Raw genomic sequence first — 16,711 nt, forward strand, 5'->3', positions numbered from 1 at the left:
TCCTAGCTTTAAATCATTTGACTAAAAGACAGTAGGGGAGGGTGGGGCCAAAGCAAATGCTTAGAGCCCTGCACTACCCCCACCCCACACTGCCCGATGGTGACAAATACCAGCCCCAGCAAGTGCCGCCCCATTCCCCCTACCAGCCCCCGCCCCGACAAAGTCACGAGGGGTTCTCTCAGCCGAAGCAGCGGGGGCAGAGCCAACCCGAGAACAATGGGGCCAGGGTGAGGGGGGAGTCGGTGGGGTTCCCTGGCTGCCTTGTCATCGCCATAAACCTCATTACCTCGCGGTCCCCTAGGCTGCCTCTCTCCTTACCCAAGGCATCCTCTGGCTTCGCTGCTGATTCCCACATGGCGTGAAAAGCTCTTAAACCCCCCGCTGTAGTTTTAATGGGGGCAGTGACTAATTTAGCCCTACGCCACCAACCGTCAAATCAAATCTTCCATTGGTACTTACTGAAGACTCACCTGGGTTCCATGGGGTTCGGGATAAATCCAGACTTGGGAGGGCCCAGAGACAGTGATCTGGCAAGCCCTGAGGACACGCTGATCCTGCCCACAGTCTCATCATTGTCCAAAAGGCAGGTTTGGCTAGGGACTCCGGGAAGCCTACCCCAGACCCAGGCTGTGGCCAGCCACACTTTGGGGAATACCGATGCCTACCCTGAGGTCTCCCCCTAAAATGATCAAGTTTCCAGATGACTAAAAGCTAGAGTTCACCATGTTTGGCTTCCAGGAAGTAGAAGCCCTGGAATAAAAAAGCAGCTGCTCGATTCTGTCCAATACTGGCAGAAGCCTGATCAATCTGAGATTCTCAGGCATACAATACCTCTAGAAAAACTAACAGCTCCACCCATGTCAGACGTTACATGTGTGACAGCAAGCGGAACTCTTACAGAAGCCCCTCAATATGGGAGTCAGAAGATGCTGGGTATAGTGGCTCCAAATTCCATGCCACGACTTAGTATTCCATTATAATTAGGTGCAATCTGTCTGCCTGTTTCATTTCTGCTCTGCAGAGGGTAATAACAGTTTTCCTGCCCCTTGTGAAAAGTTAACAAGGAAGGGCTTCCCCATGCAGGTTCCGAAGCCCTGGCTCTGATTGACAAGTTGGCTGAGCACCAGCATGATGGAGGCATGGGAGGACAGGCTTGTGGGAAGCTAAGGCTGCTGCGAGCCCTAGGGTGCCAGCAAGACCAACAGGAAGTGAGGCAAGCAAGGCACCTAAGGGTGCAAAGTGTCAGGAGACACGCATTGTCCGGGCCCCTGAGAGTAGGCCTCCCTGAGATTTTTGTATCCGAGGCACTTCACTTGCCCCAGTAGAGTTCTGGCTGCAGCCACTGGTAGCACCTTCCACATCCCACGTATCTCTGTGATTGGAAAACTGCTGCTCCTACCTGGAGCTTGCCTGGAGTCCTGGCTACGTAAGGATTAATCATGTAACCAGCTGCATCCAGCATTGAGGAAAGCCAGACCCAAGTGGTAGCGATGAACATGAGCCACCCTAATATACTCAGCTTAGCCACTCACTTATCCTTGGGCCTCAGTTTCTCCACCCATAAATGAGATGACCAGGGTATTCAAAGGTGTTTCTGCTCTGACTTCAGTGTTCCCTACTAGCTCATCTGGTCTGTGTGCATTAGGTTGCTATGCTTCTTCCTTCTCAAGAGGAGCTGGGTCTAAATGTGTGCAGGTTGGGTTCTATCTCTAGGTCGGGAAGATCCCCTGGAGAAGGAAATGGCAACTCACTCCAGTATTCTTGCCTGGGAAATCCCATGGGCAGTGGAGCCATGATGGGCTACAGCTCATGGGGTTGCAAAGACTTGGACATGCCTTAGTCCAAGCACACCCCGCGAGCATGTCTGATCCACAAGAACTCACACAGGGACATATCCTGTAGGTGACGACAGCCCCCACGCAGCCCTGGGCTGGGGAGGAGAGAACCAGGCAGGCGGATGCTAATCGCATGGATTCCCTTTATTGAACTGTACTAGTTACTGCAGTCAGATTAAGTCACATTTAAAAGCAGACCATCCAGTTGCACTGAAACCGATTATATTCATTACATAGTTTTAATCACTGTCCGGTGAACTGGCAAATCCAATCAAAGCATTAGTCTTTAATTAAAAAATTAAAAGGAAATATTCAGACAATAGCCAAGCAATCACATCACGATGCACAATTACCTAGAATTGCAATTAAAAAGTAGTTAACCGAAGGGGGGGAAAGAAAAACAAGAAAGAAAAATAAGAAGCGAAGAAAAAAAATCACACTAATCCTTTTTTTAAAAAAACTATCAATATAATACATGAAGGAACAAAGGACAATCGCTTCCAAAAGCGGGTTTCTCTAACTCTAGAAATGTAGTCTGCAGCGGAAACTCTAAAAGCACACTAGCTGTAGCAGGACAATAAAAAATACTGAGCATGGAATACTTTTAATCTCTGCCATTAATATTCATTTCCAGCTGCTTATAATAGCAGCGCCTCATGGCCAAATCATTAGAGTTTTACATCTGGGTTGCAAATGACACTTTGATTGGATGTAATGTTCAAATGGCCCTCCCCACGGCGTCTCCGGCAAGCCTTCTGCGGAGAGGAGTCCTGTCGAGCGGTCCCTCACTGTGCATGCTGGCTCATCGTGTGGTTCTGCAAAGGCGAAGAAAGGAGACACGCATGAAGGCAGAAGAATGGAGAGCATGCCCGTCCCCTCCCACTCGGTGCATTTAAGCCGAGAGCCACAGAAAAGCATCTCGATTATGACAAAACAAAATGCAAGAACGAAAAAGTGCTCTGGCGACGCAGCTGCCAAGACGCCAAGTTGATTCGCGGCTTGGGGATGGGTTCCTGTTGCTGCCAACCTGGGCTCCCTGAGAATTTTTGTTTTTAGACCATTCAGGTCTTACCAAGGGGACTGGCTATCCGGAGGGAGAGGGGAAAGGCTGCGCAGGCAGCGAGAACTGAAAACATCCCTGTTCACCTCTCCATCTCCCTTTTGCTCTAATGATCAGGAGGAAATTATATCCGATCGCCTGCAGGCTTCCCCCAGATCCCCTCCACGGTCCTTCTGGGGAATATTCGGAGCCTGGTGGAGGGATACAGCTTGTGTGCCATGCAGCTCTCCAGCCAAGAAACGCCAGAGCGGCGCCGATGTGCTCAGACAGTGGGCGGCCGCAGTGCCTATGGCTGAGGCAGGGGCCAGGTCACCCCCCGGGAGGGGCCGGGGTAGGGAGCCTGCCTGTACCGTCATATGACAGTGCTCTGGCCAGAAGGGCCTTGTGTAGTCCGAATCCGCCTGGGAATAGAGAGCCTGAGCGGAACCGTCTGGCTAAACTCTTCCATCTCTCCATAGCCCGAGTCAGCTCTTCCCTCATGCCAGCCAGAGCAGAAAGGCAGTGTAGGTGTTTCCCAGGAGCCAGTGGCCTGGGGCTAGGGTTGGCGTTTGGCTTCTTAAGAGCCTATCTTTTTATTTCTTTTCCAGTGGTCTGTATTTCAAATCCTGACCAATCTCATCAAAGCCTCAGGTGGTATTCAATCTCATGACACCTGGAGAAAGGAAGCGGAATCCACCCAGGCCAGAGCAGCCCCGCGGTGGGGAGCAGCAGAGGACCCCCCCCGTACAGAAGCAGCTCCCTAAGGATGGACTGCCTCCGCAGACCTGGGAGCCCCTCCAGCGCAGCGACTCCTCCAGGGTTGGGGGCTGCTTCTGCAGTTCTGCCGATGACCACCAGGGGTCAGGCGCGGCTCTGCATCTCTCTCCTGGGCTCCAGGACTGGACTGCGAGGGCGACCACAGGATGCCCGCAGCTCCGCGCGGACGCCTGGGGCCACCCCCGCTCCCCAGCCCAGGGCCCCTGCGGCAGCCGCTGCCCACGGCGGGCACGGCTGCTGTCTCCTTGGTGATGTCGCCAGCTCCTCCGGCAAGCGCACGGCCCGGGAGAGGCAGCACGCGGGCCGGGAGAGGTAGCGCCCCAACCACACACGGCAGATGCTTGCTGACTCCAGCAGCTCGGAGCTACCAAGCCCTGCTGCCTCCTTCCCTGTGCTCCGGGGCACAGGCCACATGGCGGGAGTCTGACCAGCACGGGTGCTCTGTGTGGTTGCAGGCACACTTCTTTCAGTACCCACCGCAGGCTTACAAGGTAGGACATGGTAAAAAGGATACTGAAGCTCAGACAGGCTAAAATACACCCCGCCAGGAAGCAGGAGGGGGTGGCAAATGAATCCAAGAGAGCCAGGGGCTTGAGCGAGACGGCAGGGTTCCCACAGCACCTTACATCCCCATGGGCACCCAGTCTGTGGATCATCCAAACTCCTCTCCAGACACGAACGCCGACTCTGCCATCCTGGCCTGGCACCTCGGCGGGGGTGTCAGGGACCCAGAGGCGCAAGGCAGGTTGTCTGAGGCCACAGATGGGATGCGGTGGTTTCCATGGGAACGCCCACCCTCCAGCCGAGGCACCTCTCCTTGCACTTGCGCAGGGACAGCCAGCCGGTCCTGCGGGGAGCCGAGCCCACCCTACATCAAACCGTCCTCCCAGTTCCTGGGCCTTTGCTCACTCAGTTCCCACCTCCTCTCTCCTCCCAACCACGCTCCTCTTGAAGTCCTCTGCTTCCCCTCCCAGGAGCCACTCAAGGCACTTCCAGCCCACCTCCCACAAGTGCAACTGCCTCCCGAGCACCAGGCTGGCTGCCTCTGCTGAGCGGCAGACGGTGGGGGGGGGGGGGGGTGCATCACCTCCTCTCTCAGTCCCACCAAGTTTGGCCCAGCAGCAGTGTCAAAGGTGCAGCTTCCAGGAATGAACCACGTGGTGGTTTCACTCTCCCACCCTGCCAACAGCCAGTCAGTTAACAGTGCCCTGTTGCCCGGGCTCCCTGGGTGCAGTCAGGTCCTTCTTGATTTGCAAGGGGTTGTGGGGGGAGGGGGGCGTTAAGAAGGTAAACATGTATAGTTCCGACTTTGTTCTCAAATTTTGGTTCTGAGGGTCTGGTACCAAGTAGACACTGAGTAAATAGTTTTGCATCAGTGTAAGGATAAATAAATGAACCTGTGTACAGGGAGGATGTATGGAAAGGGGAGAGGACAGTCCAAACGGGGGGGGGGCACAGCATAGAGGAAGGTATGGAGGCTGGAATAAGCCCGACCAGTGCAGGCACCAGTGGGGTGATCCCGGCACAGAGGTCACAGAAAGGACTGCCGGGAGCCCTGGATGCCCTTGAACATGGACTCTGTTTCATAAGCAGCAGAAAACCAGATGATGTCTGATCTTCACAGACTCCTCAGGGCTACCCAGCAGCCACATGGGGAAAGGCAGTGTTCGGGGCTCTCTGGATAATGAAGCGGCCTCTTGCCAAGATGCCAAGAGCAGGGCCGGTGTGACCCACGTGGTCCACAGCAGCTCAGCCAGGTACAGAAATCCTGGAGGTGGGAACCTATGCCTAGGACCGCTGATGAGGACAGTTCAGGAACAAATGCCACTTCTCAGGCGAAAACAGCAGCAGCCTTGCTTCTTAAGGAGCAGGAGCTGGTGGTTTTTCGGTTAGACTCAAGGGAGAACTTCCTCAAAGAGGGTCGTAGCCAGTGTGAGTGAGGCTTCCATTCCTGAAGTTCTCCAGGAACAAAAAGCCCGGGATGTCACGGCAGATGGAAGTGTTGAAACTCGATGCAGGGATGGGGCCAGGCACCAGAATTCATTCAGCACTGAGCTGTGAAGCGTCTGCTGGAGGCTCTGCCCTGAGACGGGCATAGGGGAAGGAGCGGGTGACTCCAGCTCGGCTCAGCCCGCAATCCTGACTGCGGAAGCGGGGATGTGCCAAGAGACACCCAGACTTGGGTGCAGTATGATAGCTCTGATGGAGCCGGGTCAAGGCCGCCCAGTAAGTACGGGGGTGGGGGTGCCGAGAAGCGCACAGGCCAGGACAAGCCGGCGCCAGCTCCTCCTCGGGAAGGGCGGAGGGATGGCAGGGACCGTCCCCAGGACTCACCAACCACTAATGCACCTGTGCGCTGAGCAGCTCCACCGACGACAGCACAGTTCAATAACCCTAAAAAGCTGGGCTGCTTCCCCCCACGGCTTGGAGCTGCGGTCGGTTCCAGGGATGGGGGAGCTTCATCAAGTCTTCTTAAAGAGCTCCTTGCACCCGGCATGGTTCTCACAAGGGCATTTTGGCTTAATGTCTATTTCTCTGTTTATGCCTGTGCTATATTTAGCCCCTTCCGAGAAGCAAGAAAATCGTTTTTTAAAGATGCTACCGACCCCGCAGAAGAACACTTTCCCGGCCTCATAAAGGCCGGGGCGAGGGCGGGGGTGGCAGCCGGCAAGGACGGGGAAGGTGCCTAGAGACAGGGGGGGTCTGGCATCCACACGGGCCTCGGTGCCTGCCAGGGAGACGCAGGTGTGGGCCGAGGAGCAGGTGAGAAAAATAAAACAGGAGAACGGGAGGGGGGTGGGTGGCCTTGGTTTGCGGCGGAGATCCATCCGCTCGGCAGAGCCCGTGCGGCTCTGGTGGCGGAGGTTCCTGGAAGGGCCGGTGCCGGCCGCCTCTGCCTGCTGCGCCCAGCTGTCAGCTCCCTGGGATAGAAGTGAGTGAGGCGCGAGAGGTCGGGCCCCGACTGGGGTCCTGGTGAACCCTGTGTCTGTGGAAGTCATCCCCAGAGGACTGCGCCGCGGAGGATCCCTCGGTCACACCCTCACATTCATTTACATAGTCATTCATTCCTTCAACAAACCTTTTTACTAAATACCCTGCTAGGTGAGAGCCGCCTTGTCTGTCACTAGGAAGCCGGCAGCAAAATAACCCAGATCCAGGGCCCAAGCCAGAGTATGCTGGGTAGTGAGGGGCAGCAGAATCATGGAGTCTGTGGCTGGACCATTCTCCCCAAAGCGCAGGCACTCACTGGCACATGCCAGGTGGAGATTGTGGTGGGGGTCCTGTTCTGGCTTCGTTGTCCCAGGAGGCATCCCTGGCTCAACACACCTCCAGGCCCCACAATAGACATGCATACGAACCATGTACACACACACATAAGCACACACAGACACACACTCACTGGTGTGTCCCTCCCTGGTCAGGATTTCTTCTCCAGGTCGTGGTTCTGTTTTCTGTCCCTTGGTCTGGGACCCTGCTTGGTGTCCCTTTGATGCCCACCCACCACAGAGTCAAGTAGAAAAGACTAGTGATGCTTAAACATGCTGGGTGCCTGGTGGCATGGAAAACACTGCCTGCGAGGCAATGAGAGACTGCTCTGCACCCCCTGAGATGCACGGGTGTGGGCTGGAGAGGATTTCTCTGCACTGCTGGTCATTATGGGCTGCCCCTCCTGTGCTCCCACCACGCTGATGACAAAGCATCTCTAAAGTCCTGGCACCTCGCCTGGTCCTTTGCACGTGCCCCATTCGTGCTAGCCCCTGCTCAGGGGATCGCAAGGCAGGCGGCGAGCCCTTATGGGCCGAGAGAGGCTGGCTCCTGGGTTTGAATCCTGGTTCTGCCACTTACCAGCCACGTGACGTTGACCTCTGGGGGACTTGGGGTGGAGGGAGCAGCAATCACTGAGCCCACGTCCTAAGATACCCTGAGGCCTCAGGAGGTAGCGTGAGTGTAGTTATTGCAGACTGGTCAAGAGGACATGCTCCATACACCCCACAGACGGTGTTCATGATGCTCTGGGAGTAAGGGGCCGTTTGCTCCCGCTAGTACCCCCATGGTACCAGGAGGGCTGGCGAGATCTCAGGACCGCTCTGGAGAAGGCAGCACCTTGGATGGCCCTATCCCTGGAGCAGCAGGGTCTGATAAAGGGTCTCCCCTCATGGCCTCCTCCCCGAAGCCCCCTGGCTACAACCTCTGCACCCACAAGCCACTGCTTTCCCTCCCGCCAGGGAACACAGTGGGATTTCTGGTGAGGTGGGGAATCTCACGGAGACTTTGTAAGGGAGGGAGGAGGCATGTCCTCTTCCAATCATTCACGCACCCCTTCCAACAGTCGTTCACAGAGGCCCCGGACTCACCGAGTTGGGGGAGCCCCAGCCTCTTCCTTGAGAAGCTCACAGCTCCACAGTGTGGCAGGGGACTGGACTCACAACCGCGAGGCAGATGTAAGGGTGCAGCGACACAGCTCCTCACCCTGAGAACATCCACCCACCCACGCACCCAGCCCCACCTGCAGATCACAGCTGGCCTCACCTTGACCACCTCACCTGCCTCTGGTTGGGAAAGAGGCTGTGGTCCATCCCCTTTCTCCCCACCGCCGGGCCAGACCCTGGTGGGTTCCGACCTAGTAGCTCTCATGAGGCTGGCTTTACAAAAAGCAGACTCCAGGAATGGGGATCAAGTCCAAGAACCTGCCTTAGCCACGGGAAGATTCATTTCCAGGAAAAAGGTAGATCCTTCCGGCTAATGCTATACAGCCCTGTTCAGGCTAAGGGAGGTTCTGGTATTGGTTCATTTAGCAAACACGGAGCCTGGCAGTGTGCAGTGGACAGAGACAGAGAGAGAGAGTGAGGCGCATCCTGGCCTTCTACCAGCTCATGGCTGAAGGATGGAGAGCTGATTTCTGATTGGGAGGAGTTTAACAAGAAAGCTGGCCTCCCAGCTGCCCTTTTGAGGACTGCTTAGGTTAGGATCTGCAATGCTGTGCACGCACGCGTGTGGGCATGTGTGTAGGCATGTACTCACTTTCCAGGGAGACAGGACCACCCAGACAAAGGCTGATGGTGTGAAGGATCCTGACAACAATCCCAGCTAACACTGATCTCGAGTTCACTGTGTCGTTCTTAACCCTTCATTTATAGTAACTCGTGTAAGCCTCGCAGCAACCCCGGGGACTAAGTACTCTCATTATCCCTATTTCACAGATGAGAAGACTGAGGCACAGCATGGAGGTCCCACAGCTGGTAATGGCGGTGCAGGGGCTGCACCCTTGCAGTCTGTGTGCAGAGCCCACTCTTCAGCAGAGCCCTTGTCTGCCTGCGAAATGTGAAAAGTGCAGCATATGTTGGGGGAACAATGAATAATTCAGCTTGGCAGAAGCACAGGGCATGTGCCATGGAGACAAGCCTGGAAAGGAAGGAGGGGCCTTATTGATGAGGTTCCTTGATGCCAGACGAGGCAGCTTGCCCTTAAATCTGGGCCATGGGGAGCCATCGAAGGTATTTGAGCTGTGGAGTTACGCGAGAGTCAAGGAACAGGGAGCTGCACACACCTCCAGCCAGAAGGACCTCTGGCAGGACCTTCGTACTCTCATCTCCCTCGGCCCTTCCCGCTTCCCCTCCGCCCCGGCCCCTGGTACCTGCACAGTATCTTTTCCTTTGGGGAGGGTTCAGGGGCAGGCAGCCCGCCTCCCTCTCCGCTGCGCATCACCTGGGCAGCCCCTCTCTGCTAGTGAGCACTTATTTTTAGAAGCGTTTGACAATCGTCCAAGGGTCTAAGACGAACAGATGGCCTGTCTTAAAGGCTCGTATGTTCGCTAGTTTGCACTTCTGACAAACGGTAAGCGCACTCGAGAGCACGCCATAAACAGCGCTGAATGAATACTCAGAACACAATTTAGCTAATGCACGTCATGAAAATTAGGAATGAGTGATGGCCGAGGTTCCCTCTAAATGCCTGCCCGGTGACGCAGTCGCTCTTCTGGGGGCCCGGGCTCTGACGTGTCTGTGCCCCACTTCCCCCCCTCCCAGCCCACCCTTCTGGCTGACAGCTGCCCGTCTGCACGGAGGGCGTGGAGAGGTTCGCTGGTGTGGAAGGGACCTCATTCAACATCAGGAAGGTCCGGAGTGAAGCTGATGACCCGCCAGTCTAAGACAAAGCCCGGGGTGTCCTACAAGGCCCAGGCAGCCCCTCCACGCGTGGGGATGTGTGTGGGGCTTCCCTGGCCCTGCCTCCCAGACAGCCAGACGGGCTGTCGTCTGCCACTCCGGAACAGTGGGAAGTGAGCGCCGCACCCGTTTAGCTGGGAAGTCTGTCTCTCCTGTGACTGCCTCAATTCATCCAGATCTCCTGGCATGGAGGGGGATTCCAGCTTCCGGGGAACAGTGGGGTTAGCTTTCCAGGGAGGGGGGCAGAGTCCGCCACTTTCTGGCAGAACCCCGAACAGGAGCAGTTTTGGGGACCTCAAGTCACCTGGGGGCATGTGAGAAAGAGCCCTTGACCTTTGCTGCTCATATCCCCAAAGGAGCTGAACGTCTTCTTTCTTTCATCATCTCCACTGCTCTAAGGACCTCAGGAGGGCAAGTGAGCACCCGCTCTAAACCTCTCTCTCAGGCACCCAGGACCCAAGAGCCCGAAGCAGGGAGCGTGACCAACAACCAGTCCCAGGAGCGGGAAAAATATCTTCCTTTGAGTGAAAATGTGGGAGAAAATGTTGTGAAAAAGAAGAAGGAAAAAAAAAAAAAAGCCCAGTGAACTCCCAAGGGGTCAGGTTCTATACGGCTGTGCTTTGGAAATAAAACCCACCGGAGAATAGATTATTAGGAGGGAACTGAAGCCTTCTATTAGGAACTCAGTCCGTAAACAGGCTCCCATTCAGAGTCACCCAACAAAACAAGGGAGCTAATAATACCTGCCCAGAGGGTCCGCAGGCTCCGGGGAGCTGCACTTCAGCATGCAAATAGGCCCAGCTGGTCTGTTTTTGAGCACAGAATCGCAGGCAAGCCACTCGACTTTTACCAAGCGGCTGTGCAAGGGAAAACGAGGGTTTATGGCGGTGTCACAGGCAGAGGAAGGTGAAATCTCTCCAGGGCCGTTTACTGATCCACCTCTCCTTAGCGACAAGCCTGACCCCCCGAGTCCGGAGTTAATGTGGCTGCCACTCTTGCTGTTTCTCGAAAGGGAGGTGGGGTCCCTCGGGGGCCGGGTACCCAGCACACTCTGGGATTAAGGGCCGAGAACCGAGGGTTTCGGCCATAATACGCTGGGTGGCCACGATTTCCCTGCGGGCCCCTCCCAGGTGGGGACACTACACTGGCCTGACACTGGTCACCAGGAAGTCCACGCTAAACACAGCCAAGTGCCTGCTTGGAACGAGCTCCTGGGGTTCATCTCAAATACGAATGAGGCACGGCCCCCTGCCCCCAAAGAGTCTGAGTCAGGTGTCTGAAAGATGGGATTGCGCCCTGCTGGAGCAGGGCAGGAATCGGGTCACACAGGCCACCAGAGTGTGAGGAGAGATGTAGGCAGCGGTGCTGATGCTCCGTTAAAAATGGCACAAGGGGATTTCCCTGGTGGCCCAGTGGTTAAGAATCCGCCTTGCAGTGCTGGGGTTGAGGGTTCAATCTCTGGTGGGGGAAGTAAGATCCCACATGCCTTGGGGCACCTAAACCTGTGCCTCGCAACTACTGAGCCTCTGCACCAAAACTGGAGAGCCTGTGTGATACAACGAGGAGCCCACGAGCAGCAACTAAGACCCAAGGCAGCCAAATAAAGAAAAGAAAATACATGGAAAAAAAATGGTGTGTGAAGCGTGGGCTCCCAAGACCACGAGAGGGAAGGGTGCTCTCCTGTCCCTGAGAGCACGTCTGCTGGTCTTAGTGATGGTCAAAGAAGACCACACGCCACACACGGAACAGCCTATTAATGGGCCCCAAGCTCACAGTTAGAGCTTCCCTGTAGCTCAGATGGTAAAGAATCTGCCTATAATGCAGGAGACCTGGGTTCGATCCCTGGATCAGGAAGATCCTTTGGAAAAGAGAATGGCAATCCAGTATTCTTGCCTGGAGAATCCCATGGGCAGAGGAGCCTGGTGGGCTACAGTTTGTGGGGTTGCAAAGAGTCAGACAGGACTGAGCGACTAACATTGCTACTGCCAAACTCACAGTAAAGGTTAATAAACTGAAACACAGAGGCTGATGTTGGGGAGACAGGGCTGTGTGCATAGGGCTCCCCGACCGTATATAGCCATGCCCGGACTGGACCGTGGCCTGCTGCTCAGGGTTCTGTGAGGTCCACCAGCAAGCTGGCCAGGTGCAAAGCAGTAAGGCACGGTGAGCACTGTGGCCTCCCAAGAACCCAAGCCTCACAGGAAAGAGGCAGCCCTCATGGGCTCCGGGCAATGGCGGTCCTGTGGGAATGCAGGCCCAGTGTGGCCAGCCTGTCTGGTTCTGTAGGAAAAACTGAAAAATAGGAAATATTTTACAAATATATATACAAAGCATCTCAATGTGTAAAGCATGATCAGCCAATGAGAACATGTCTGCAGGTCACATCTGGCTCCCGGGGCTGCCAGCTTGAGGCCGCTGGCATTCTGAGAGGCCCTCAAGACACCTGAGGTGTCTCCCGGTACACTGAGTGCCTGATGCCCAGGGCAGTGGGGAGGGCAGCCAGTGCTATTAGGTGGCACGTGGCCCATCATTAGGATGGAGGACAGCAGAGGAAGCCCTGCTGAGGCCAGCATGGTCCCCCAGGTCCTGGGTACTGCTGCTACATGGGCGCTTTCCAAGGGCACAGCCTGAAGGTTTCCAGCTATACCAGGTGGGAGCAAGTCTGGGAAACCCGCCTTCCCTAGGGTCACATTTTGAAGTGCTAAAATGTTCATCTTTCCAGGCAGCCCCTCCCTCAAGCACTCTGAGAGAACAGCACCAGTTTGCCATGACCACCTGTTCAAGAGTCTTGAAGATAATCCCCCTCATACCTCCCTTTCTTCTAAAGAACTTGAGAATCATCCCAGCCATCACCCATCGTGCCTCATGGGGAAGGAGAGGGCCGGGCATCATGAGGGGACTGCCCTTGGGGGCACTTATGAACTCAGCATAGTATGATGGGGCTTCTCTGCCCACTCCCAAACACACACTCTCACGGATGCCCTGCAGTCACACATCCAGGGAGAGGGGAAGTGGGAGATCTCTCCATGATCCCCCACTGGGTTCCAAACACACACATAGGTACCCCCAAATGAAATGCACACAGATACACACGGGTGTGCATGCGTGCTAAGTCACTTCAGGCGTTTCTGACTCTTTGTGACCCTATGGACTATAGCCCACCAAGCTCCTCTGTCCATGCGATTCTCCAGGCAAGAATACTGGAGTGGGTTTCCATGTCCTCCTCCAGGGGACCTTCCTGACCCAGGGGTCAAGCCCACATCTCCCGCATCTCCTACACTGCAGGCAGGGCCAGGGAAGCCCACAGATATATACACACCCGTGGAGAGCCACACACATCTAGTCTCACAGATACGCCACAGTCACACACACATTCATGAACACCACCCAATCCCGGTATGCTGGCGTGAACACACACACACACACACACACACACACACACATACATTACACTGACAACATGCTGAAAATGGCTCAGGGTTGGTTATTGTTATTTTGGCTTTTTGTCTCCTCACATAGGTGGCTCAGATGGTAAAGAATCTGCCTGCAATGCAGGAGACTCGGCTTCAGCCCCTGGGTTGGGAAGATCTGCTGGAGAAGGGAATGGCAACCCACTCCAGTATTCTTGCCTGGAGAATTCCATGGACAGAGGACTCTGGCGGGCTGCAGCCCACGGGGCTCGCAGAGTCGGACATGACCGGAGCGACTAACACACAGTGCGGCTAATCTGCCCTGACCCACACCACTTCGGGGACACACCTGCCAGGCCCCACTTGCCAATGGCCCTGGTTTCCACTCTGGCTCCCTCTTTGTGGCAGTGGGATGCTGAGAGAATAAAGAGCCGTGGGAGGCACGTCCCAGATTCTCTCTTCCGGGGAGCAGGGAGGTGAGATCTCTGCTAACTCCCAGGGAGTTCCAACCACACCCAAAAGAAATCCAGGCCCTGGACCCCAGGCCTGACAGTCCTACAAGGTCCAGCGCCTGCTGGCCTTGAAGCCTCCCAGCTCCCCAAGCAGGCCAAGCTCTTTCCCTGCTCAGCCCTCCTGGCAGCCACTCCACGGCCCTGAGGCTCCCTCCCGTCTCCCTAGCCTCCTCTGCCTCTGACTTCTGTGCCCTGGGAAAGCCCTTCCTGCCCACGTGATGAGAGGCCCCTGTTTTGGTTCAGCTCTGCACCTGCACAGGTATCCCTCTAGCACTTTCCTCAACCTGCCATGACCAGGCTGCTTCCCTGGCTCTCCCTAGGCCGTGGGCTGCAGGCAGGGACCCTGTCTCCCCCTTCTCTGCTGGGCAGTGTCAGCTCCAAGCCTGTGTTTGCTAAAAATGCAGTAAGAACAGCCAGTGAGAGATGGTGGTGAGGCGAAGCCTCCACTGACAGGGTCAGGGAGAGGAGAAGAAGCGAGGCTGCTCCTCTTCCCCGTGTCCCCAGCCCCGCCCAGGGCATGTTATACTTTTCCCTTAGAAGTCGGGGGATCCTTTGAAGACACTGCGCTAAGTGCAACGAGCTGGTCACGGAAGGACAAAGACGGTATGACTCACTTCTATGAGGTTCCGAGAGACAGGAAGGAGGATGGCGGTTTCCAGGGGCTGCGGGAGGAGGGAGGGGAGTCACTCACTCACGGGGACGTGGTTTCTGTTTGGGGAGATGGAAAAGATCTGTGGATGGTGGTGATAGTTCACAACCACGTGAAGGTACTTAGTGCCACTGAACCGTCTACCAAAAACCGGTTAAGGACTTTCCTGGTAGTCCAGTGGTAAAGAATCTGCCTGCCGAAGGAGGGGACGCAGGTTCGAAACCTGGTCAGGGAAGATCCACATGCCACAGAGCCACTAAGCCCGTGCACCAGCTCTGAAGCCTGTGCTTTAGAGCCTGTGCTCCAGAACAAGAGAAGCCACCGCCATCAGAAGCCCCATGAACCACAGCAAAGAGCAGTCCCCGTTCACTCACAGCAACGAAGACCCAGCACAGTTGGAAAAAAAAAAAGTGGTTAAAATGATAAATTTTACGTAAGTGTATTTTATGTTGTGTGTTAGTCACTCAGTTGTGTCCAACTCTTTGCAACCCCATGGACTGTGGCCCACCAGGCTCCTCTGTCCATGGGGTTTGGGCAAAAATACTGGAGTGGGTTGCCATTTCCTTCTCCAGGGGATCTTCCCAACGCAGTGATTGAACCTGTGTCTCCTGGGGCTTCCCTGGTGGCTCAGAGGTTAAAGCGTCTGCCTGGAATGTGGGAGACCCAGGGTTTGATCCCTGGGTCAGGAAGATCCCCTGGAGAAGGAAATGGCAACCCACTCCAGTACTCTTGCCTGGAGAATCCCATGGAGGGAGGAGCCTGGTAGGCTACAGTCCAGGGGGTCACAAAGAGTCGGATACCACTGAGCGACTTACCTTACCTTACCTTACCTCCTGCATTAGCAGGCAGGTTCTTACCACTAGCGCCACCTGAGAAGCCTCAAGTGTATTCTACCACAATCTTTTCAGAAAATGAGTGGGATCTTACTTTGTAAACAGGCAGATTGGGAGGGAGAGATTTTGCATTCTACAGCTAAGATGCCACGGCCGATCCTGAGCTGTAACCCTCACCTGTTTGGTTCTAGGGCTGGAGGTTGGAACTTGCACAGACTGTAGCAGTGGGATGCAGCCTGTAGGGGCCTCAGCGGGGCAAGCAGGAACTGCAGCATCTAGGGGACACATCACTGGCCAACATGGCTGCAAGGCCAAGGCCTTTTCCAGCCCCGTGGTGCAGAGGGGTTCATCTGCAGTGCCTGAGCCTACGGCTACCACCAGTGGCCTGGCTCCCGGGGCCAGATCGCAGGACGGAGTACCTTGTGAGACCTGTAGACCTTCATGCCCTGAGCCACACTGCAGACAGGCTTCCCCTGCGGTCACCGCCAAGTCCAAAGGACTGGGGCGCTGACAGTTTTCAAACCCTGCTGGATGGACATGTTCCTCTGCTCCTTCAGTGAGGGAGACAAGAAGCCGAGCATGAGGTGCACCTACGGCATGCTTTGCCATGTTGGGGGGAAAAAGTGGGAGAGAATTTTTCCTTGTAATCTTTTTCTGAAATCTTCCCAGACCTTTACAGCTTTAAAATTTGATGAGCAAACTCAGCTCCATAGATAGTCGTCATGTTTCACAAGCCCCAAAACCAGGACAAATAGCCAACAGTTGGGACAAAATACTTGAAATCAGGACTGTTCTGGAAAATCTAGGTCACACGGTCACTAATTATACAGAACATATATGTTCAGGTCCCTTAACTAACCCAGTGTTTTCAGGTCTTATAAATAGTATTTTAAAACTATGATCATATCCATTTCTTCTTTCTTCCGAATTTTGGCTAACAGGAAAACTTTCCTGCATCCTCAAAATTTCTAGAAGATTAACCCCTGCAGAGGGAGAGCTATCCTGGCAGATTATTCTGAGGGTGATCCTCCTCGGAAAGCACGGCTTATCATCCCCCGCAAACGGTTTCCAGAGCCACATGGCCCAGCCGCTCGCCGACAGACCCCCAGGCTGCAGGGCCAGAAGTTCTGAAGATGGACCTAATTTGCTGTGATGAATTGTGTGCATGCACCAGCAATCAAAACTGCAGCTGAGACCGATTATATTTAATGATCTCAAAGGTTCTTATGAAAACACTTGGGGGTATATCCTCATCCATTTGGAGAGGATGTCCAGTCTGGCACAAAGCAGAGGGCTAAGGGTGACCTTTACTGACCTAGAAAGGCAGGGCTCCTTGGGATCTGGGCCTGCTGACGAGGTTGATGAACACTGTGGCCCAGCTTGCAAGGCCTCGTCTGCCCTTGTACACACTCAGCTTCCAACCGAACTGTAGGCATATCATCACTGCCCACGCACAAAGTGGGTCTGCTCTTGATCTTGTAGGTCAGCCTTT

General features: G+C 55.0%; 1 protein-coding gene across 3 annotated transcripts in view; it reads right to left on the reverse strand.

Moving 5' to 3' along the window:
• Positions 1 to 1,958: 1,958 nt before the first annotated feature.
• ZNF423 (zinc finger protein 423) overlaps positions 1,959 to 16,711 on the reverse strand; it is a 342,900-nt gene continuing 328,147 nt past the window's right edge. For all 3 annotated transcript variants that reach the window (XM_027977817.3, XM_042231583.2, XM_015100428.4), the window contains one exon: positions 1,959 to 2,650. In XM_027977817.3, coding sequence (XP_027833618.2) covers positions 2,621 to 2,650 — 30 coding nt within the window. In that variant the 3' untranslated portion in view covers positions 1,959 to 2,620. The remainder of the gene's footprint in view (positions 2,651 to 16,711) is intronic.

This window comes from Ovis aries, chromosome 14 (genome assembly GCF_016772045.2).
Source record: "Ovis aries strain OAR_USU_Benz2616 breed Rambouillet chromosome 14, ARS-UI_Ramb_v3.0, whole genome shotgun sequence".
In the NCBI taxonomy this organism is placed as follows: Eukaryota; Metazoa; Chordata; class Mammalia; order Artiodactyla; family Bovidae; genus Ovis; species Ovis aries.